The sequence below is a fragment of the Streptopelia decaocto genome (genome assembly GCF_964273445.1).
Source record: "Streptopelia decaocto genome assembly, chromosome: 7".
Classification (NCBI taxonomy): domain Eukaryota; kingdom Metazoa; phylum Chordata; class Aves; order Columbiformes; family Columbidae; genus Streptopelia; species Streptopelia decaocto.
The window spans coordinates 43,037,164-43,060,404 of NC_138661.1; the positions used below are offsets into that span (position 1 = coordinate 43,037,164).

At 43.3% G+C, this 23,241-nt stretch overlaps 3 protein-coding genes across 15 annotated transcripts in view; 1 reads left to right on the forward strand and 2 right to left on the reverse strand.

The window, feature by feature from the left end:
* Positions 1-13,272, reverse strand: part of CELF1 (CUGBP Elav-like family member 1) — a 69,461-nt gene extending 56,189 nt beyond the window's left edge. For 6 of the 11 annotated variants that reach the window (XM_082059327.1, XM_082059334.1, XM_082059333.1 and 3 more), the window contains exon 1: positions 12,826-12,975. The gene's annotated coding sequence lies outside the window, so the exon portion shown is untranslated. Of the gene's footprint in view, positions 1-12,825; positions 12,977-13,171 lie in introns of those variants that run through there. The other 5 variants (XM_082059330.1, XM_082059329.1, XM_082059326.1 and 2 more) reach the window with 3 other exon arrangements.
* Positions 13,086-15,750, forward strand: PTPMT1 (protein tyrosine phosphatase mitochondrial 1). Of its 2 annotated transcripts, XM_082059342.1 has the most exons (4): positions 13,086-13,391; positions 13,462-13,542; positions 14,020-14,211; positions 15,469-15,750. In XM_082059342.1, exons 1-4 carry the CDS (start codon positions 13,221-13,223, stop codon positions 15,607-15,609), a joined length of 585 nt encoding a protein of 194 aa, XP_081915468.1. In that variant the 5' UTR covers positions 13,086-13,220; the 3' UTR covers positions 15,610-15,750. The 2 variants fall into 2 exon arrangements, with proteins under 2 accessions (XP_081915468.1, XP_081915469.1); XM_082059343.1 differs by lacking the exon at positions 13,462-13,542.
* A 706-nt stretch (positions 15,751-16,456) lies between these two features.
* Positions 16,457-23,236, reverse strand: KBTBD4 (kelch repeat and BTB domain containing 4). 2 transcript variants are annotated; one of them, XM_082059315.1, is made up of 4 exons: positions 23,089-23,236; positions 20,393-21,013; positions 18,126-18,232; positions 16,457-17,538 (listed from the first exon to the last, which is right to left on the reverse strand). In XM_082059315.1, the coding sequence occupies exons 1-4, from the start codon at positions 23,105-23,107 to the stop codon at positions 16,678-16,680; spliced, it is 1,608 nt and encodes a 535-aa protein (XP_081915441.1). In that variant the 5' UTR covers positions 23,108-23,236; the 3' UTR covers positions 16,457-16,677. The 2 variants fall into 2 exon arrangements, with proteins under 2 accessions (XP_081915441.1, XP_081915442.1); XM_082059316.1 differs by having other exon boundaries at positions 23,170-23,210.
* Between the last annotated feature and the right edge of the window lie 5 nt (positions 23,237-23,241).

Here is a 23,241-nt window from a genome sequence, read left to right on the forward strand (position 1 = left end):
TGTTTTGGTTTTCCTCTGGTAATATGCAGATGGTCAAATCCTTTGCAGAAGTAAATGGATACAAGCCTCAAATTACACTAGTTTACATTTGCAAAGAACTGGAGTCAATACTCTTTTAAAGAAATGAATATTGATTCAAATAACTTTCAACAGCAAATAATTTTCATTAACACTTCAAGAGATTTAATATTGGGTGTGTAGAGCTGAAGCTTTAAAAAAATATTTTGTACTACTTCTTTTTATTCACCAGAGGCAAACACTGGCGTTACTGTAGGAACATTAACTTAGGAATGTCCTGACTTTTGATCAAAAACACAACTGAAATCTAACAATTTCACTGCACGCAGTTCTTCCTAAGCTTCTGCTCGAGCTCGCTGAAGGTTTCTCATTTGTCATCATTTGCAGCATTTTTTTTTCAACATTTACCCCCCTCTTCAATATCTTTATATAGTATCTGAAGCATACAACCCCCTGTAAATTTACGACTTAATACCTACTGAAAACACACCAACACATAAACGCATGCAGCACTTTGAAGCATTATTTTTGTCTGAATACCATTTAGAAATGTAATGCCACAGTTAAGATGAACTTTTCTCCATCTGAAGAAGCTTAACTTCCATTCTTAGTTACAAATATCTAAGGATGACTAACAGAATGTCTTTCCTACTGATATCAGCAGCCTTTTACTCCACAAACTACTCTCATGGCTCATTTTGTGACCCTGAAACACCCCCTCCAAGCTGCTTGCCTGTGGTGATTCATGCTCACTGCCTCTCGTGCCAGCACAGCTTCGCTTGCTCCTCTCTCTTTCCAAGGCCTCCGAAATAAGGCTGGATCCGTCACCTGATCTTAGACTTTAGCTGGGTGGGGGGAGAAAGGAGTGGGAAGGATCAAGAGTGTCAACGCACTTTGCCAAGAACTAGAGACTCAGTACTTGCTTGTAGTTTTACGCACGTATTTTCAGTCACTCTTCACTTACACACTTCTCCATCCATTCTTCACATTCACTTTTCCTGGAAGGCACAGTACGACATCAGCTGGTTTCCACTGCTAGCTGGAGGAGACTCCAGAAACTTCATGACAAAAACAAGTGCTATAAATACAGTTTTGGCTGCATGAGGATTCAGACATAAAATCCTTCTATACATCTTGCTGCATTCTCGGGGTTTCAATACCTCAGACCTAGATTCTGGAGGTACCTTATACTTCCTGAATCAAAACCTCGCATGTAACAGTCTACATGGCACATTATCTTCTCTCTGTTCTCACATCAGGAAAGCTCACCAGTTTCTTCACAAAGAAACAGCAGGCTTCTCTGCACAGCAGCAAATGCTGCATATATGGTTTGTTCAGCCTCAAGAAGAGGAGACTGAGGGGAGACCTCATCACAGTCTACAGTTTCCTCAGAGAGGGAGCAGGAGGGGCAGGCGCTGAACTCTTCTCTTTAGTGACCAATGACAGAACCCTAAGGGAATGGCAGGAAGACGTGCCAGGGGAGGTTCAAGTTGGGTATTAGGAAAAGGTTCTTCACCCAGAGGGTGGTGGAGCACTGGAACAGGCTCTGCAGGGAGGCAGTCACGGCCCCAAACCTGACAGTGTTCAAGAAGAGACTGGACAACACCCTCAGACACACGGAGTGAACTGTGGGGTTGTCATATGCAGGGACAGGAGCTGGACTCAAAGATCCTTGTGTGTCCCTTCCAACTCAGGACATTCTAGGACTCGATGATATAAAATATTCCATTCATAAAGAAATATGGTATGACAACATTTAGTATATCTCAGTCTAGAACCAAATGGTATGTGCCACAGCATCTAACACAAGCAAACAATTCTTACTTCACTTTCTTGGGTTACATTACTAGAGATGACTGGATATAAGCTCTCCATAAAGATTAGATAGAAACGGGGCAGAAATACATAGGCATAGATCAAGATACTCCTATTGTAGATCTAGTTTAAGCCAATGCTCTTGCCAAAAAAATAGAGCACAACTCTTTCCTCACCAGCTATTCATTCGTATCTCTGTATAACAAGCCTGAGGAAGGAAATGATCCAGGTGTGATCTAGCCTACCAACAACAGGAAAACAATAGTTTTAACTCAGAAATGTTCCCTGATTCAACTCACTGTATAACGACACAGATGCTCTTGGCAGCACAAATGAAAGGGGAAATGCATGAAAGATGGAACAAGCCTCTTTCAGAGCAATACTGGCATATGCTCATTCAAATTAATCGTGAAACTACATCATCAGATTTAGATGCTGAATTTCACATAATTCTCTACTGATTACTTCTTTTTTAGAGGTCCCTGGCGATACATCCACTACTTCTGTTATAAAAACACTGTACTTCTAAGAATTGTGTGCATTTTCTTCCATACATTCACTTTCATTGTACCGATTTTTTTGTCAATGGACTGCCTCCAATATTTAAAGACGTGTCACTCCCTATCCTTGATCAAATTATATGATTCAGCTTTTTAAAACAGTAAGTAAATTCTTTTCAACTTTCACTTTTCACTTACTCTTCCTGGAGTTTAATACCTGTAATTGTTTTTCAAAAGCAGTTTTAAGTTTAACTAACTTCAGATGAACAACTGGACTTGATTTCAAATTCCTGTAATCTTCCCACATACCCATCCTTAACCTAACTGTATTATTCAACTGCATGACTATGACTTTAAAAAAGAAGAGGAATTGTTTTCTTAGAGAATAAAAGCAATAAAGTAGGAAGAAATTTTTTAAAAATACACTTTCCTGTGGAATTTCAGGACCTTCAAAGGATGTCAGACAAAAGTTAATTTCTCACTTGCCTCCAACCTTGATGAAAGCTTTTCTGCTAACAGGATACTAATGCAGTCAATCCAGAATGGATTGCTGGGTGTTCTCCCTTAAAGTATATATGGTAAATATGACTTCCTGTCCTTATGCATCTAAAACATTATATTTTGCTCCATGAATTACTTAAACTCCTGGAAAGAGGCAGAACACTAAGTTACTCTTTTTGCACTAGTGGGCAATAGGGCAAGACAAATTTACTACCTACATAGCTCAAAGCATCTGCCTTCCAAGAAACAAAACTGACAGCTTAGCTTAGGTCTGAACAATCTTACCTCTTACATATTGCTTTTAAGAAGATTCTTATAAAATAAAAGACTTAAAGCTCCTCGTGCCATTCTATAACTTGGCTTTATCTTTCATCTGCTCAATGCCCTTGGTGAACAAATATTTCTTCAGTGTTCTACTGATTCATCATTACATCTTTCACAGAACAGACAAACAATATTTTTTAAACATGCAATAGTTCACTTTCAAGAGGCCTTTGAAACTGTCTAACCATATTCCTGCTATAAGACTACAAGCAAAATTTAAGTATGCGACCAGAAAACACTTTAAAGTAGCGGAATTGTACAACCCTGGTCACTGGCATTAAGCGATACCAAGCTTTGCTTTTAATTGGCATTGTAAACTCAGAAACAATTTAGATTATGTTTTTGCCAGTTTGCTCTGGCTAGTATAAATGAAAGGATTTCAACTGGGGAATCAGGAAGTGGAAAACTGGGAAGGAAGAAAGAAAGGCAGAGGGCTTTAAGAGGATGTGAGAACTGGGAAATGTATGAGGGCACTTCAGACAACAAGACTGATGTCCCAGAAGCTGCATATTTACAATTAATTCCATAGGTTTTCCACATGAAGATGGAACAACTACTGCAGTGTGTGCTCATTAAACAAAGAATGATCAGAAAACAGTTAGACAACAAAGCTGAGTTCAAGTAGTTCAAGAATGAAATGACCTTCTGTCACACATCAATCACAGTTCCCTGACTGCAGACACAGTGTGACTCAGAAATTGCCAGGCAGCTGAGATCCCCCAATTTGCCTCCACAATTCACTTCTTCCAAATTCAAGATACACATAGCCTTCTCTGGAGGAAATACATTGAAGACATTGCAGTGGCAAGAAAGAAAAATAATTCATGCTGAGTTTATGGAACATGGTCCTCAAGAATGATTGTAGCAACATGCTGCCTTCTGTTTCACAAGTAAAACAGTTTCCCTTGCTCAAATTCAAGAAACCAAAGATCTGGACCCTATTTGCATAGATATTAAAAAGGCAGCAAAATTTGTAAGTGGACAGCATCCCCTAAAAGACAGAAAAAATACCCTACAACCTATTTCCTTCTCTCTCAAAAAAATTATTGCCAATGTTAACAGTGGATCCAGTTGCTGTGACTATTTTAAGCATCTTTTTGCTATTCAAAGGAAATTGTAACAGTTCACTACAGCCTCAGAAGCCAGACTTCCTGCACTATTTGTTCGCCTGACCTACTACTAAAGAAAAGCAATTGTGAATAGTCATCCCAATGTGTGCAGGGCCTTAAAAAAGTCTGTGCAAACACACAGCCAGGGAAGTCCTCATTACAAGTTTCCAGTTCTTCCTAACAAGGTATTTCCTACAACCCCATCCTTCATCACCAACTGCTTATTCCAAACAAGGCTGGCCAGGGTCTAGCTCCTCATTAATCCCTGTTGCCCATAACAAGTAAAGACAGCACTCAGTTCTCCCAGGACAGGATCTAGCTTTCATTAATCTTCACAGCAGACAGCGACAACCGACTTTTTAAGGAAAGATATAGGCCCTGGCTAATCACTCCCGAAAGCAGGCACGGACATTAAAATCCTCATCCCAGAAGACAGCAGCTCTTTCGCAGGTTAAAACTGCATCTTTCTGATGCTGCTGCTGCCCACTACATACTGTCCCTGCAAGATAACTGCCTTTCCTTCTCCACTCCTGCTCCCTTGATTCCCAACTTGGATGAACTGCATTTTACAGAAAAATAAAAGATCCACAAACAGATCACCTTTCACTTGGAATGCCAGTCTTCCCCAGAAACGCAGAGACAGACAGACAGACGGACGGAACAACAGAGACTGTAAGCCCTGGCTCTCAATTCTGTTCAGCAAATGCTGAATGCACACAGGGCCGGCCACACCGCCTAGTGAGCTTGCATGCTGCTGCTGTACAAATATAGAAAGCAGAAAGTGGAACAACCGTTTCAGCAGAAGAGATTCTGCTCAGCTACCCAAGAGGGAGGAGCAGGGAGCTGAACCAGCCGAACTTCTTTACCCATACATGGTCTCTTGAAAGAGACCATTGCTAAGACAAGTTCCTTTACACACACACACACCCCCTCCCTCACTGACACACTGTGCAGAGGAAGAAAAGAATTAAAGTGAACAAACTTAAAGGAGTTACTGTTTTGAAATGAGTTCCAAGTCCATTTTGATTGAGCCCACCTTAATAATGCAGAAACATCCACCACAATTCATCCAACAGGATCTGGGAAGCAACTCAGACACAAGACAAAAAAGTCTACCTTTCAGGGAATGCCCACATCCACCAGCATTTCAAGAACTACTGAACTGGCCAGGTCATCCTTGTTGTTCTGGACACACACATCCACACACTAAACTCTTAGTTTAACCTTCCCTCCACACCCCAAATTAAATTATAACAATATTTTAAAACCTCTCTCCCTTTTTAAGTATTTCCCTAAATCAGCAAGTGTGACCTTTCCCATTGGTTGATACAAACTACTATGGTGACCTGCCATACTATGTCTGCTTTCCCAGCAGTCCTTTAACACCAAACACAACTTAACTTTTTTCTATGCATTCTTCTTAAAAACAGAAGAAATACACATCCCATGCAGCATCTCCTCCCCACTTCCCCCTGCCCCTCTTCTCATGTACGGGCATAGAAAGAGAGTAAAATCAGTGTAACTGAAAACCTGAATCCCTAGGTATTCAAAGCAAAAAAAAAAGTGGTATGGTCCCTGATTTTTTAGTACACAAGTATGACAGTCTGCAAACTTGAAAACAGTTTCATTTATATACAAATCTATCATAAGACAGATTTATTATCCTATGCTGCTGCCTATTTCTTATACTTAGTGTAGCCCACATTTATGTGGTGATACGTACCTATCTTACAGAAGTTATCAGAAATGTTCTGTCACAAAAATAAGGGTAAGTTGCAACTTTCAGCTATACCAGGAAAGCAGTAACCAGTTCAGAATTAGAAGAGGTGCACTAGTCGCATAGTTCTGTTAATACGACTTGTAAGTACATATAAAAGTACTAGTGTTCAAACCAACAATCTCAATATTTTTCAAATTTCTTGTGACTGATATAACGGTTTAGGTTCCCTGAAAATTCTGGAAGACATTGGTTTACCCAGAATTAGTTCTATGCCTAAGAATATCCTGAATTATCTTCCTCACAAAAGTGATCAAGAATATGTGTCCTAATACCGCTCCCCTGAAAGCGGTCATGAAATGTCTATTAAACTTAGTCTTGAATGAAGTGAAAAATACCTTAAAATCCAAAGAAACTCTAAAGCAAATTCTGCAGCAGAGAATTAGTGCCACACTGTGAAATACAGATAGTACCACCTACTGCTAGTCTTTGATAGTGATCAAATTCTGGCACTGAATGTACAATCCAAAATGTAATATGGGTGGCCTTACTCCATAAATATAAAAATATTCTCACTTATCTTTTCCTAAGTCACCAAGCATATGATCACAGGTTTCTGAGCAGTCAAAACTATGCTTTAGAGAATATACAACACCTTTTTTCCCTCCAAAGATTTTGCATATCAGTAATTTTCAATGGTAAATTCCAATATCACTTACAACTGTGCAAGGACACTGCTTCACTCGTGAATTGTGTGACATGCTGTACAGTCATAACACAATGACAGGCAAGACAAAAAACCCAGAAGTTGACCAGTCATCAAGGTGTATGTTTTTTAATTTGGAAGTTTAAAAGGAAAACAGGAATTTTTGGAAGGGAAATCGCAAGGAGGCAGAGGTGAATTAGCAAAAAGATTTTGAGACAGTGCTCTGCTTAGCAATCTCATCCTATAAATGAGAGAAGAACTACTTTTACACTGTGTTGCAGGAAATGCAATAACTAGACATGATATTCAAAATATATTCTATCTTCCTGGAAGAGCAATATTTCACTGCCTTCTGAAGAATCATTTGTCAAAACTCTATTTTGTAAAATTGTGCTGATATTAAGATGCATAGTATCAATCCTGCAAATCTCTACATATAGTAAATTAAAGAAAATGCTATCATTTTTGTATGTGGACTTGGACGTTGCCTGCTAAATACTTCCTTTGATTTAAAGACTTCATAAGTAACCATCTCCTCTGCCTTGGAAAAAAAGATACAAACGTTCCCTTTCCAACAAATACTGAAGGATTTGTGGACAGCATACACATGTTGGAATATCTTTTGAACTGCATAGTTCAAGGCAAAAATAGCACAGAATACTCATCGATTCAGTGAACACCTGAATTTTAAATGATAATACATTTGAAGAACGATAGTTTTACTTTGACAAGTGAAATACTGAAATCTAGTGGATAAGAACTACATTATTTTTTGTGAAAGGTGCAGTATAAAACAGCCTGCAGAGAGAAGTAAAAGGTAACGAGTTGAAAAAAAGACAAGGTCCTGAAAAGCTCAAAGTAATTTCAAGTAAAAACATTGTAAGACATCACAGAACTTCACCCAAGAACTCAAAGGGAATTTGGTTCTAAGAGAACACATAACATACAAACATAAAAAAACCCCAAAACATTTGTCTGCAAAGGAAAGCCTGCTAGAATATCATACCAGCATGACACTGAATACTCAACAAAGACTCATCCTCTTATCCACATGCGCATTTAAGAGGTGTGCAGCTGAAAAGGCCAAGGAACTGGATGTGCCTGTTCATTTGCATGAATTTCAGCAATATCTAAACCAGTTATTCCAAGTTCAATGTGAAAATCCCTGAGAGATATGATTTTAAGCCCAGTTTATATAATCTTTGTCTATCTGGAAGTTGACCACTGCAAGCCAAGCCATTAAATCAGTTCTAAATCTACTCTTAAATCAGTTCAGACTCATTACCAGAACTTGCAGTTGGTGAGTTTGCCACTAGTGCTCTGCTTCTAATAGAGTAGCCAGTAAACCAACACATTTTTTATAAAAACAAACAAAAAAAACCCCAGACTATGATATACTGAGAATACTGAAGACAGACAGATAACGTGGATACATGGTACAGAGAAGACAGCTTATGGATGATGATTCCACTTCTGGCAAAAAGCTTTCACATACACATACCTGTGCCACAAAGTGTATCACAGAATTACAGATTATTAGGGACTGGAAGGGACCTTGAAAGATCATCTAGTCCAATCTCCCTGCTGGAGGAGGAACACCCACATGAGGTTACACAGGAAGATGTCCAGGTGGGTTTTGAATGTCTCCAGAGAAGAAGACTCCACAACCTCCCTGGGCAGTCTGTTCCAGTGCTCTGTCACCCTCACTGTGAAGAAGTTTCTTCTCAAATTTAAATGGAACCTCCTGTGTTCCAGTTTGAACCCACTGCCCCTTGTCCTATCATTGGTTGTCACTGAGAAGAGCCTGGCTCCATCCTCATGACACTCACCCTTTACATATTTACAAACAATTAATGAGGTCTCCCCTCAGTCTCCTCCAAGCTAAAGAGACTCGGCTCCCTCAGCCTTTCCTCATAAGGGAGATGCTCCACTCCCTTAATCATCTTCGTTGCCCTGCGCTGGACTCTCTCCAGCAGTTCCCTGTCCTTACTGAACTGAGGGGCCCAGAACTGGACACAATATTCCAGGTGTGGTCTCACCAGGGCAGAGTAGAGGGGAAGGAGAACTTCTCTTGACCTACTAACCACCCCCCTTCTAATACACCCCAGGATGCCATTGGCCTTCCTGGCCACAAGGGAACAATGCTGGCTCACGGTCATTCTGCTGTCCACCAGGACCCCCAGGTCCCTTAAATTAAAACTCTTCACTAAGAGTTGAAAACTACTGAAGACTTCTATTCAGCTATCTAGTTGCTCACTGTTCATCCTGAATTCAGTTAGCAACAATGCCTTTTATTTTAAAATGTACAGGGCTAAGATGGCTGAATACTTCCTTTACCTGGGAACACAACTGTGCTCTACTATACTGCTGTCAAACAAGCCTGCTCTGTCAAACGCAGTTCAGATTCATGAGCTATTAATCCCTACAGCAAATCATCCACAGACTAATTTGCATGGGAGCTTTAAAGCAGTTTATGTTTTCTCCCTTGTTCTATCCAAATTTCCTGTTTTAACCTAATGTATATTTTGGCTTTGCACACTTGAATCTTGTATCAGGTGCAAACAAGATGATGTTCAGCTGATGTTTGGGAAATCTCCTCTTCAAAATGTGAATGCCAAAGCTTTCTCTTTTCACTGTTGTGCCCCAAATATGGTATCTTGGCATGACAATCTAAAATAGGTGTAGACAATAACAGCAGAAAAGTGTTATCTTGCCTTTTTTTTTTTTTGTATAACACAAGCATCTCTAATGACAGGAGGAAGGGCAATAAAACTACTGGTTACTCTTTTCCAATCAAGCTAACCTCTCTTGCCTCAAGAAATCTTGCAACAGGATCACAACGCAAGATACTGTGTTGTAATACTTTAAAAGAAATACTCATTGAGGGCCTAGATAACTTTTCTCAATTTACAACTCCCATTCTAATAAACCCTGAAGTATTTTACTCTGCTTTGATTTATACTGTTTTTCCACCCTGCCAAATAACTGATCAATGGATAAAAATGATGCTCTTCTTGCCTGAAGGCCGTTACCCAGGCAGTGAATAACTCTGCACATTGTCTTGGGGAATGGTAAACTAAAGGACAAGAAACAATAGTGAACATGCCTAGATTGAAATACAACATTTAAGACATTCATGGCAAGACTGACAAATAAGAATTCAGAAATATAAATCTGAGCCTGTTTGACTATTGCTGCTGTTTCAGTAGCAAAACTCACATTATGACTTGGAAAACTGGACTGTCTCATGGACATACTGCTGAAAAACAATCTCTATTTTAACATCCGGAAGAGTGGGCTCTTCTTGGATACCAGAGCTGGAGACTAATAAATCAGGAAATCTCAAAACAAGGAGAATTTGTATCACTTCCCACCTAGCCCAAAGAAAGCACTAAATAAAACATAAGAGCAGGCCCTCTGAATAGATTTGCAGCAGAAGACCCAGAAGGCAAAGACATGAAACGAAGAAACATAGTAACTGATAATCAATAACCACATCTCAGAAAAAGCTGCAAGAAATAGTTAAGGAACAACCTGCTTATAATAAAGCTTCTTACTAAGTTCAGTTAAGAAATGGATTAGAGACAGTATTTTACTTAACTCAATGAGAATCCAAATATTTAAGACCCACACAAACATCTATCTTTTATGAAATTCAACTAGTTCAGCATAACATTGTTTGCAGTAATTTCAAAAGAAAGCTACGCAACATTATAAATATTTATCTTATGTCAGAGCACCATAATTTGTTTCATCTAACGATTCTTCAATTGATGTAAAAGTTACTTGCAAGGAACCTTGCAAATTATGGATTTATTATTGATGAGATATACAATTATTGCATATCTGTGATACAGTCACCTTTCTTGCTTTTCCCTTTAGAGGAGTAGCTCCATGCAGCATGTCTTCAGAATCCCTACTCATAACAGAAGAAATAGAAGTTAAAGACACCTTCCCCAAACCATGTAACAATAGTCTTACAAATGCATCTAGTTTTGAAGGACTAACAGAAAGGTGGATACACTAATAAGCACACAGTACTACTGTGGGGTTCTTCACCATATCTCGCACTGTGAAAGACAGATAAACCATATACTTTCAAAACAAAACTAACTACCGTGAAAAACTTTGTGTTTTAGTGATCATTATTTTAGGGCAGTCACTTTTCAAATGTCTACTTTTCTACAGGTTCTGTGCTCCTGTTTTGTTTTTGCGTGTAAACACAATTTCCTAAGCCTGCACCTATTACTTTGTTTCATATATAAAAACCAAGCAGATACATAACAGCAAGCACATAACTAAGGAGGTAGGATCTGAGACTGATTTTTCTCTAATGTAACACTAGAAACTTTGACAGGGAAAGGAAAAACACAGCCATCCAAGAACGATCAATCAGAAAGGTTGAATCCACTCCACAAAACAGCATAGACTTTCTCAGAATAAATATCAGCAATAATTTGAAAGTGACCACAGGCTGAAAGAGAACTGTAAGCACTTAAAAAAACCACAAAACACAAACCTTTTATATTATCATATTTTAAAATCCCTATTTAGGGATTTTACTGGTATATACATCTGCACCCGTGTCTCTGAGCAGACAAAAATTGTGCTCCTGCCCCGGGGACTCTTCCATCAGCAGGAATGCAACTGAACATATTAAATTGCAGGATGCAAGCTGCACCCACCTTGGCATTTCCTATCTCAGTGTAAAGATGTAGGTAGTATTTTTACTACTGCTGTGGCAGATGTTTATTTCCAACAAAACTGCCTCTTAAAGGCTTAGATCCAGACACAACTCCAGGAAGCTCAATATCTCACATTATGCAGAGCTCCCAAGAATATAGCTGAGGGGAAGAAAAACATGTGATGGGTTTATTACAGATGTGCAATGCCAAGTCAGTGCAGTGTATATGTTTTCTATCTGATGAATTAATCTATAGAAAGAATGCAAAAGGCAGCAGGAAATAATTTAGCAATTATTGTTATCAGTAGTACAAAGAATAAGACTGGAAGGACAGACAGATGCACCAAAAAAAAAAAAAAAAAAGAGGTGCAAGATACTCAGAAAGTCCAAGCTCTTGTAAACCAGAAGCAAAGCATGCTTCAAGATGTAAATCCTCACCAAATATTTATCTAAATCAAGTGAGCTCCCAGAGAAACACACCCAATGATCACACTCACACACTGCATACAAAAACGCTGCAACATTTGAAAAACCCTCCTCAACAACTTCTGGCAGAAGAGAATACCTGTGCCTTAAAGGTGAAAACATCTGGGTCACGATTCCTCAAGAATTTAAAGGAGTGAAGCTTCCACACTTTATTATAATGCTGCCTCTCAACTTCCTACTCGTAAACAATCTTATAAAAGTCTCATGCTGTTACCAACCTTTATTGCTTTTTCGTGTATTTATCATTCATTTTACATTTGGTCTGTCCTAGTTTTTGTATTTCTATTCCTACTTCATTCCAGTAGTGTCCATCATGCCTTTTTACACTTGAGACTGCACATCCCCACGCTGTGTTGAACTCCAATTCCCCTGCCTGTGCTTCTTGTACACTCGACTTGCCTCTACCTCCTCCCATACCAGCACACGTTTCACTAGTCCAAACGCCCCTACCGTGCTCCTGACGACATGCAGCCGCACCCCAGGTCCACAGGATAAGCCCTCGGGCCACTCCACGGCGATCCGGCAGACCAGCCCGCCCCAGGAGGCTGACTGCGGCCACAGCCTGGGGCCGCCGCTCCTCCGTCGCAAGGGCCGCCCCGGGCCCGCCGCAGCCCCCCTGCCGCCAAATGGCGACGCCACCACGGGCCGCGCTCGCACCTGCAGCGCCCCCCGCCGCCGCCCCACGGCCCAGCGCCGCTCGAGGCGCTGTCAGCACTCGATCAGATACGACAACCGGCGGCCTCCGGTTCCGGGCCCCGGAGGGGCGGCCGCCGCCCCCAGCGTGGCGCACACAGGGCGGCGGCGGAGCGGCCGCTCCGCGGGCCCCTGCCCCTCCGCGCCGCGCGGGGGAGAAGCGGGCGGGAGCGAGTAAGGCGCCCGCCGCAGAGGCTGCCGCCGCGGCCCGGCACGAGTGGCCTTACGGCGGGAGCCCCGGGGAACAAGAGGAGAAAGAGAGGAGCCGTTACCTGCGTGAGGCGGATCGCGTTCTCCGCGGGCTCGGATCCGCGACCGTCTCTGCCCGGCCCGAGCTCCTCCTGGCGGCCGCCGCCCTCACCTGCCCCCGGGGATCCACCCGCGCCCCGCTCGGCTCCCTGCGCCGCCTCAGGCCGGCTCCGCAAGATGGCGGCGCTTCCGGGAAAGACCAAGGCGGGCCCGAGGTGGAGGGGCCGGCCGAGGAGGGCGGGAGTGTGGCCCCGGCCCCTCCGCGCACCGCCCGACACTGCCCCGCTCCGGCCGCCCAGGCGGTGGTGGGCCAGTCCGGCATCCCCGCTCCCGCCACGAGCTCCCCCGCAGGCTCCCCCATCTGCTCACGTTCAGTGCGCTCGTCCGCGGCGCTCCCCCGCCTCTCGGCCGGCCCGCGATGGGGGTGGCGGCGGCGCTGGGCGCCGGGGCGGCGCGGCTGCTCTTCTATCCGACGCTGCTCTACACGGCGGTGCGGGCGCAGCTGCCCGGGTCCCGCCGGCCCTGGTTCCACCGCATTGACGGTGCCGTGCTGCTGGGGGCGCTGCCGCTGCGGGGCCGCAGCCGTAGGGTAAGGCAGGCGCGGCGGGGCGGGCCGGGCCGGGCGGGCAGCCGGTGCCTGACGGTACCTGTGCCCGCAGCTCGTGGCCGAGGAGAACGTGCGCGCCGTGGTGACCCTGAACGAGGAGTACGAGACCCGGTTTCTCTGCTGCTCCGCACAGGTGAGCCCGGCGCGCTGGCCGGTGCCCGCGGGAGGGGCCGCTTGTCCCGGCTCGCGTGGGGCTTCGGCCGCCTCCTGCTGGGATCTGACAGCAAGGACGCGGCTTCTTCGTATCTCTTAAAACTACGCGTCAAAGCAGTAAAACGTGAGGACACGAGTAAAGTGTTACAGCCCCAGTGGCAGATGGTGACGGGGAGTGTTAAATCCGCGTATGCCAATAGAAGAATGCCTTTTGTTTCAGGACATCTCAGCTCCCCTCCTTTCCTTTAGCTGAACCACATCTTTCCACTTCTTTAACTAGTGCTAAAGTTTTCATACGTTTGATCTAAAGGATTTACATTCAAAGTCTGATTACAACCTCACTGAATTCCCCAACTGCCTCAACAGTTATGGGTTTTCTTTCTGGAAAGACAAACAAACAAACAAACAAACCAAAACAGAAAAAGTTAAATGATGGAATCTGTTATGCCCATTTCAGGAATGGGAGGCCATGGGTGTGGAACAACTGCGTCTCAGCACTGTGGATCTTACCGGAGTCCCAACCCTGGGAAACCTCCATGAGGGTGTTGAATTCATACTGAAACACCGAGCACGTGGGAACAGTGTATATGTGCACTGCAAGGCAGGACGCTCCCGCAGTGCCACCATGGTGGCAGCGTATTTGATTCAAGTAAGAAGGGTTCTGTACTAAATGGGGTTTATTTTCATACAGTCTGGGCAAGTACAGCCAACCGTTACAATTTCCTTTTGCTCAAGAGGCCTGAGAATGTACAGGTGCATTAATATTCCATGATTTTACAGAGTTTGGATGGGAGACCCATTTCAAGAGAGGTAGATAGCTAGGCCCCAAATTTACATTGCTGTTTTGTAGAACTTGGCAAATGCAAGGTAACGAACAAGTGAAACTTAGTGTTTGCTGAACTGTGGTCTAAGCTTTGATAATATAGTTTATCTTTGCACACATTGTTGATCTGTGCTTGTGATACTGTCAAGATAATGCTTCCTGGCAATGAGAGTGATGAAGCTGCAACAAGCTGCCATCATAAGTAGTGTTTTCATTCATCTGTAGTCTGCCTCTGCCAGCTCAGTTATTAGCACAGGCACTGGCAAAGATGTTCTGATCTTATGGGAAACTGTTGTTGCAACAAGGCTTTGAAACACATGGTCTGACAGTATCTGTTGCTGGTTCTGGCAGATCAGTCAGACTTCAGGAAGCTGCTCAGTTTTCTGGGCCATTAATATTGCTAAGTTCTCAAAAGGTTTTGAATTCCTCTGCCATTCTGAATTGTCTCCATGGAGGAACAGATTGAGATGGGAATAACATGTCACTTGTGAGGGTAGGTCACCAAGCAGACAAACATCCATTTTTGTTGTTCAGATTTTCTCCTTGGTTAACTGAAATGGTGAGCCTTTCTAAGGTTTTCAATAAATACAATTTAGGATCAAGAGAAGTGACTTCGGTTTTCTGAGTTCCTCTACAGACCCAACTGGGTAAAACAGCACTAAGAGCAAAATCCCACCTGTGGCTTGTTATGTTGGTGCCATTAGGTGGTCCCTGCAAAGTTTTCCCTTAGTGCTGAAGTGCAGTGGGAGTAGTCAAGTTAAAAGAAAAACAAAACAAAACAAGCAAGCTGCCCTTTTGCTCTGGTCTAGTGTGAGGTGTGACTAGGACAGGAAACTATTCACAACATGCTGGAAGCATGAGTGAGACACAAAATGGAGGTCTGAGGCAGCTGCCATCCCTCTTTAACTGAGGGACTCATTTAATGAACTTGCATTGACATTCAGGCCCTTCTGAGAGGAACATGAAGGGGCAAAGCTGCAAGTTTTCTAACAGCTCTAATGTTGTCTGTAGCCTCCAGGAAGTCTTCATTAACTGGTGCAGGGATGGAATGGATTTTAACTCACAGGGTTTCTGCATTTTCAGCTGCATCACTGGAGCCCTCAAGAAGCAATAGAGGCTATTGCCAAGATCCGTCCCCACATCCTCATTCGGCACAAACAAGTCCAGGTCCTGGAGACATTTCACAGGAACATAATCACTGGGACAACTGCAGAGTGTCAGTAAGAATTATAAAAATCTGTGTTGGCTGCTTTAAAAAAGCCTTATGTTTTAATGAAGGCATAACTGTTGTACTTTTTGACCATAAATAAATAACTTTTTACATAAATTACAGTAAATGGCTGTTTCTTTAAAGCTTTCTTGCCTTATGGCTAATATCTTACTTCTCCTGGAGCCCCATAGTTCTTCTCTCCCACACAGTATCAGTGCTGAGCCAAACTGCAATCCACAGGAAGTTCTATAGTATTTGCAGGAAAGGAAAAGAAAACTTTGTCTCAGCAGAGACTTTATTCAGATTCTTACCCAAAGGGTTACAGTGCCAACAGAGAGGGGTAGGAGGAAGTGGTCTTAATTCCATCTTTCACCAACATTACGTTATGATTACAGGTGGGGATTCCCTGTACAGTAAAGGAAGCCAATGCCCATAAAAACAATCTCCCTTTATGGTAAGTGATGACAGAGCAGTATGCAAGTTCCCAGTCTGTTACCACTTCTCTGGGAGAAGTGCTGAATAATGCAACTTACTAAAGGTCCTGGGGTCAGCTCTGGAATCTGTTTGCTGTAAATATTTCTGCCAGTCCCTCCTTCTGCAATAGGAACACAGGAATGTTTAAATGGGGACATCCCTGAAGGACACAGTGCACATCTAACTCTGTGACTGACATGGCAGCAACTCACAGTGTTCTATGAAGTTAAAACTAGCAATTGAAGCCAAAGAGGACATTGTCCATACGTTATAGGATTTGTTATTGGTGGATTGGTTCCAGGCTAAAAAAAAACATTTGCTGCAGTTTGGGCCTCCAATGCAAGCAGCTTATGATCAAGGGATGAAAGTAATAGCATTTAGTCCATCTGAAATCTAAGATGCAGCAGTTCAACTTTAATAGTGCTATATAAAATAGGCCCACAGCCAGCAAGTCTGTACTTCCTCTGCACAGGTATAGAGGATGGGGTCTTTACTGGATGTTGTGAGCTCGCAGTAATTGGGACTGGTGCTGAGGGTCGTGGGAGACTCTGAGCTGCACAGCAGAACACCGGTGCTGCCTTTTCTATCACTAGGCCTTCTTTACCCGCTTAGGCCAGGACAAACTGCAGGTTAGTGAGCAGCACTTTGATGCCACTTGTGACTGTTACAACAGAGGTGGCTGGGTTAAGTTTAAAAGTATTCGCATCACCCTTTTTATAGCGATCACGAAATACATAGATACTGCCGTTGCAGCTAGCAATTTTCCAGGGGGATGGTACTGAGCTCCAGGCATCTGGCAGGCACAGCCGGGTGAAGCTATCCAGAAGGGGGTTATAGCATAGCAGTGAATCCCCCTCAGCTACAATGAACACCACATCCTTGTGTACAGCAGCATGCATGCGCCCTGCGAAAGGCAGTACGTATGGCTTCACGTGGCATTTCTCCGTGTTGGTATCATAGCATTGAATTAGCCGAGAGGGCTTGGTGAAGAAGTCCAAGTCATTTTCCTCCCCACCCAGCAGGTAAATGACACCATTAAGGTTTACACCTGCAGCTCCAGAGACTGCCACTTCCAACTGGCTGGTCTCTGTCCAGACATTGTCTCGTACTCTGTAATATATGACGGCATTAGAGAGAGTGTCCTGTAGAGTTTTGCCCCCCAGTGAATATATTGCATCCTTGCTTGGCACAGAGACAAGGGTGTGTTGGAGCCGGTCACGGGGCAGAGGGGCACACCATTCCCAGTCTATAGTCGCGTTGTTGCATTTCCACATGCGTCGTGGAATGGAGCCACCAACGACATATAGGTCGCTACCATGCTTGCAGGCTGCAGTGATCTGGTGACACAGGCTGTTCTGGCCACTCACACTTATGGAGTCATCATCAGCACAATGCAGAGAGACAGCGAGTGAATGTGTACGTGATGACTCCTTTCCAATCAGGTAGATGTGAACATTTTCTCCAATCACCTGAGAGAAAAGAGAGCATGTCAGCAGAATTAGGCCTGTTTACACAAACACCAGCGATGCCTAAGGCCAAATTATTCAGCATTTTAGGACCCACCTGTGATCCAAAAGTGTGTGACCTGCTTCCCAAGTCCTGCCACCCTACAGCATTCAGGATTTGGAGCCTCAAAGCCTTTTCAAGATACCAGTCATATCTGACATAGCAGTATAGCAACAGACTTCACTGGAACACCAGTGACTGTGTTTTAGGTAACGGCTGGTGACATCACTGATGGAGTAGACTTTTTATAAGGGGAATGCCAAACTCAGATTTCTGAACGGTCTCTCTGGTAACTGAGCACCTGGTGAAAAAAGTTATTTGTGGCATTGCTCAAATCACTACTGAAAGCAGCTTCAGGTTATATTAGAAAAGCTGTCAGTGGGGTTGCTATTTATGACAATAAAAGTATTCCTCACACAAGCACAGTGAATTTCAATGATATTTGTATTTTATGACTTTCAAGTCACACCTGTGAGCACAATACTCTGCCCTGGGAAGTGCAAAACCAGCAAGTGCTACACCAACCCCAGAACAGAAGGTCTTTTTATACCTTCAGACTTGATCGCAGTGTCTCTGAAAAGCCTGCTCGCTCCTCCTTGTTGAAGTTGATCCAGGTTTCTATAGCAACTGTTGGATTCTGAGAACATGGAACGCCATCTATGGTTTGGGGACAGAAAGGCATTTATGATACCTAGACAAAGATGTGTGTACTCAAGAACATCCTTTTCCTGTGACTCCCTCCCCCCACTCCCACCACAAACCTTACTTTCTAGAGAGGAAAAAAAGACATAGAGATTTATACATTTTGTCAGGCACGATGAGCACTGCCAGCCAGGAATCTACATTAAATTAGTTTGGATAAACAGAAGACAGAGCTGCCACGTCTTAAGCACTTTGGATGATTAGAAGTTTTGGTTCTGCCACAAACTATTGGTTGCATCACTGTCATCAGTACATTACCTAGAAGATTTTGGATATTTACTTCTAGTGAGAAAGCCAGCAATTATGCCCGTATTCATTGAGAGATTTCCTGGTGAAGGCCCTCTGATTTTGTAGTTTGCTCTCATGAAAAACCCTGAATTTAATTCCGCTGAAGGCATTAGACAAATTCCAACACTGTTCTCAATGGAAGGGAGGAAGGAGGAAAAGTGTAGAACAAGTATTTCAACTCTGTTTATTAGTAAAAGAGATTTCCATAAGCTATCCACACATGTAGTGGTTAAATGGAAATACTTTGATTTTGAAATGGGCCCTAGAGTGCAACAAAAAGTAAGCTTAATAAATTACTATTTCATGAAATTAATTTTTATCCTTGACACTAATAGCTTCCTCTATTTAAATCTCCATGAACTAAACAAAGATGCAGGAATTGCAAAAGAAAAACGTTTTCCCTGCCAGCACTAGGAGTATATTTCAGATTCTAATCCATTTTATGAACTAGGTTTTGGCATAAATACTGAGTAATGTGATTCTATATATGGAAATACATGAAGCATGGAAAAAAAATTAAGCAAGTAATTTACTTTAAGAACACAAACACTAAAGATCGTAGTCCTAAAACTATGGTCACTACATGGAATCCCTAGGAAGTTAAGGGTGATTGCCCTCTATAGCTTTATTTCATTATTTAAGGATTTTTTAAAATGAAGTCACAACTTAAATTAAAAACTTTAGCTAGATAATTATAAAAATTACTCTAATTTTATCATAGAGTTTTTTTGAGCTATCAGTACATACTCTCAATAGGTTTTTGACTGTAAATTTCTTTAGATGAAAAAGAGGTAATACAATGCAATATCTGTAAAGACTCTCGTATGCATAGCATCAACTTTAAAGGCTATTTTAAGTCTTAGAGACAGATTTGCCAGTATTCCTAAGAAGCCAGTCATGGTAGTTTTAACAGCATTTAAAACACACAACACATAAAGTATAGTTATTTACTCATTTACAAAGTTATTTAATTAAAGCAAGAAAGTGGTACTCTCTGGTCCCAAGTCCAGTACATCTGAATGTATGAGCTGCTTCTCCATCCTTGCTTCCTCTAGCAAGGGCCAAAAAATAATGTACATAAATGGACAAAAATGGAGTTGTGACTGCAGCATCATTGAGAGGTTTTCATGTACTGCCTGTACTAACTAGGGCAGAGGAGAATCTTTAAGGATCAGTGGCAGTTGGACTAGGTATTTGAAGTGTTGTCATCCTTCAGAACCCTGAGTCATTGCATCCATTACAGTGGAAGGCTATTACCTTCACAAGAAGGGCAATTATTACCTAAGGTGTTACAATGCCTCTATTTCAGTCAGCTGAGTGCCTAGCCTAAATAATCCTAACAATTATATGTAATTGTTGATAACACTGACATAGTACAAATAAGGCTTGTGCTCAAGCATTCTTAAAAATGTTCAGCTGTTGCATTACTATATTAAATGATGAACTAAAGAAAAAGTTTCATAAGGCATTCATTTATGGTAAGGCTTCTTTGTTTTACTTTTAATGCAAACAAAATACAACAAGTTGCTGAAAGTTAAAATTACATTTATAAAAAAATCTGTAATACTTCTGACCTGTTGACTCAGGAACTGCTGGGAATTACCAACATACTCTGTCCCTTTTCTATAGCTTAGATGTTGCACGTCTGGTAAAAATTAATAGTTTTTTTCTGATTATCTAGAATGTTTTGCTTTGCTTAGCTAAGCCTCTGAATAAACAGTGATTACGAAAGCTTGCATCTTTCCACCTATTTTGTTCAACCCCTGATAAACTCTCTGAAAGTCTCTTTCTGCATCCACATCCTGGCTGGTCTCAGGAACTCCTTACCTGTCAGGATGTCTGTCAGCAGGCGGACAGGCAGGTGTAGGAACTCCTCTGTGTCTTGCAGTTGAGACAAATGTGACTTTGCACAGTGTTTGGCAGCTGTGTAGAGCTCCATGTCACTGTGTTGATCTGCCAACCACATGACCTGCAGACAGTTCCTAACCTGCACCGTACGGGCCAGAAAACGGGAGCACTCTTCAAAAAGGGCAGTCAGCTGGTACATGTCTGCCACTTCATACGTTTCCTGCAACTCCTCTGCCCTCAGCTTTACAGTCCCATGGTAAATATAGTCCACAAGGAGCTGAAAGACACTCTCGCTAACGTCCTGCAGCTCAATCACCCGGTTGTGGGCCTCCTTTAGGTTGGAAGTGAACATAGAACGAAAAAAGCAGCTCTGAGCCGAAAGGACCAAACGGTGTAGCTGGAATTCTTTGCCTTCCACTGATATTGTAACATCAGCAAAGAGCTCGTCCTCCAAGCATAATTTCATAATGCCCTGGGCCACGCGGCCTGAGTGGGAGCGGTCGGTGAAGGTGTAGTTCACAAAGTAGTTTTCTTCTGCAGAGGAGCCCCCAGTCTCTTCTGATGCATCCATGGTGCTGCACAGATCAGACCTCCAGCAATCTGTAAAAATCACAATAATTATATGGCTTTCTCTCTCCACTACCAAGATTATGCAGTACTTCAGGGCACAGGGAAAAACATCAAACATCTTGGTAAGGGGCCAGCATATTTTAGACTGAATATAAAATAGCACAGCCAGAAACTTCTGCTTGAGCTTCAGAATCTCAAACAACAAATGAGAAGTTGGCATAATTAAAATTATAATATATACCAAACTTCCAGTACAGTGAGCATCACATCCCAGCAGAACTGGGAGACGTGCAAATCTCTTCACCGCTCATTTCACCAACACAAAGAAATGCAGGAACAGTTATTCAAGTGGAAAGTCCAGCAACCGCCCTAGGAAACTTGCAAAGCCAAAAGAATGTGGCAGCACCATAGCTGGGCTAGATGGAAAAAGGATTACAGTATCATACTAACAAAGAGCACAGACAGCAGTTCGTATCATCAGGAGAAGTTAATTACCATCCAAAACCAACATGATGAATCTGTGCAGTGGTATCAAGTAAAGTGAAGTTAATTTTTTCCAAAAAGATGCATGAGAAGTCTGCCAAATATAACCACCAGTCCTTCAAGTTAAACAAATGAGATAACTGATGGTTATGCTCAGTTTGTTAATGCACCAGACACATTCAACATGCAAAATAACCTATTAGATGTTGTTAGCCACTGTTTCCCAAGTGGCAAAGAGAATCTGGTGTAAAAGATAATACCTCTTAGTAGCTACCAGAGATTGAAGAGCTCCAAGCAGTTAGTGGGTCAGAAAGCTTCTGAACCAGAGGAGTGCTGCAGAAAAGAGGCCTTTTTTTAACATGGTCCTTGACAGCACTAGTAGTAAACAGATGCCCACCTGAATTCACTTTAAATTTATTTTTACACCTCATCTATCAGCCATGGTAACTGATATCACAAATTTCTTCAGTTAATACCAAACATTATTTCCAGTACAATGTTTTCCAACGACAGGATTTTTCTCCAGTAGATTCATAGTTACTCTTCCGTGCTTTATTTTGTCAAACATGCATTTTCTTACAATAGCTCTGCTTGATACAAGAGGGCTCCTAAGTTCTTTGCTCAAGTTCTGTCACGTGAAGTAGAGTCTACATCCCTAATCAGCTGGGCAAGTCCATCCCATTCCTGATGATGGCCTGCCTTAATTATACCTTTACTGTGATTTTACAATAGTTCTGGTCTGTCTAAAAACTACCTATACATTAGTCTGTAAGAGACTGAGGGACTGTAATCAGCACAGAACACATCAGTACTGTTTCTCCAGCTTTACCAAGCACAAGCCTATCCTGCAAACTGGCTCCCACTTCAGTGAAAGCTCTTGATCCTTACAGTCAAGATGCACAAAGCTGCAGCCCAGAACGCCAAAGTGAACACCAAGACATGGACGGATCAACTACTCTGCCCTCCTGGCATAGCAGAACCAGCTGCCCCCACTGTCCTGCACAATTTCCAGAGGACTGGTGCCAAGTCATGAAAGAAGTTGTAACAGCAGCTAAAGATTGCTGTAAACCACACATCCTTCTTGTAAACACAAAGTTCTCCTTTCATCCACGGCATCGCCACTATAAAGAAAGAAAAGTGCAGGAAGACTGAAGAGTCCTATGAAGCAAAATTTTATATTTCACACATTGTTTCCATTACCAAAGCAATGGCCCCATATGCTGGGCTTTAGATAGTGAGGCGGTAACCAGCACCTGGCACACCCCGCACCTCACTTGCTCCTGACACGGTCGCGGGTGCCGTGACAGTGCCTGGGATCCCACGCACACAGCTGAGTGGCTTCACACTCGGGGGGGAAGCGAAGGAAAGCTACAGGCCGCCATCAGGCCCGCACTAACGCGGCGAAAACCGCCAGTTCCCGCCGCACCGCGCTGCCTCCGCCCGCACCCGACAGCGGCCGCGTCTCCGCAGAGCTCGCTGCCCCCGCGCCCGGGCTGCTCCTGCCCGGCCCCGGCAGGAGCCGCGGCCTCTTGCCGCCCCCCGAGCTCCCAGCCCGCCCCGGGGCAGCAGTGGCTCCTCCAGCCCCGTCCCCGGGCTCCGCCCCGCCGCAGCACGGCACCCACCTGCGGCACCTCCCTTCATGCCGCCGCCCCGGAGCCTCCCGCCGCCCCGGGGTGCCCCAGCAGCGGCTCCGCGCCCCTCACCCTGCGCCAGGCTCCGCCGGGCACCCGCCGCTTCCGGACACCCACCCGGAAGCGTCCTCGGGAAGCCACGCG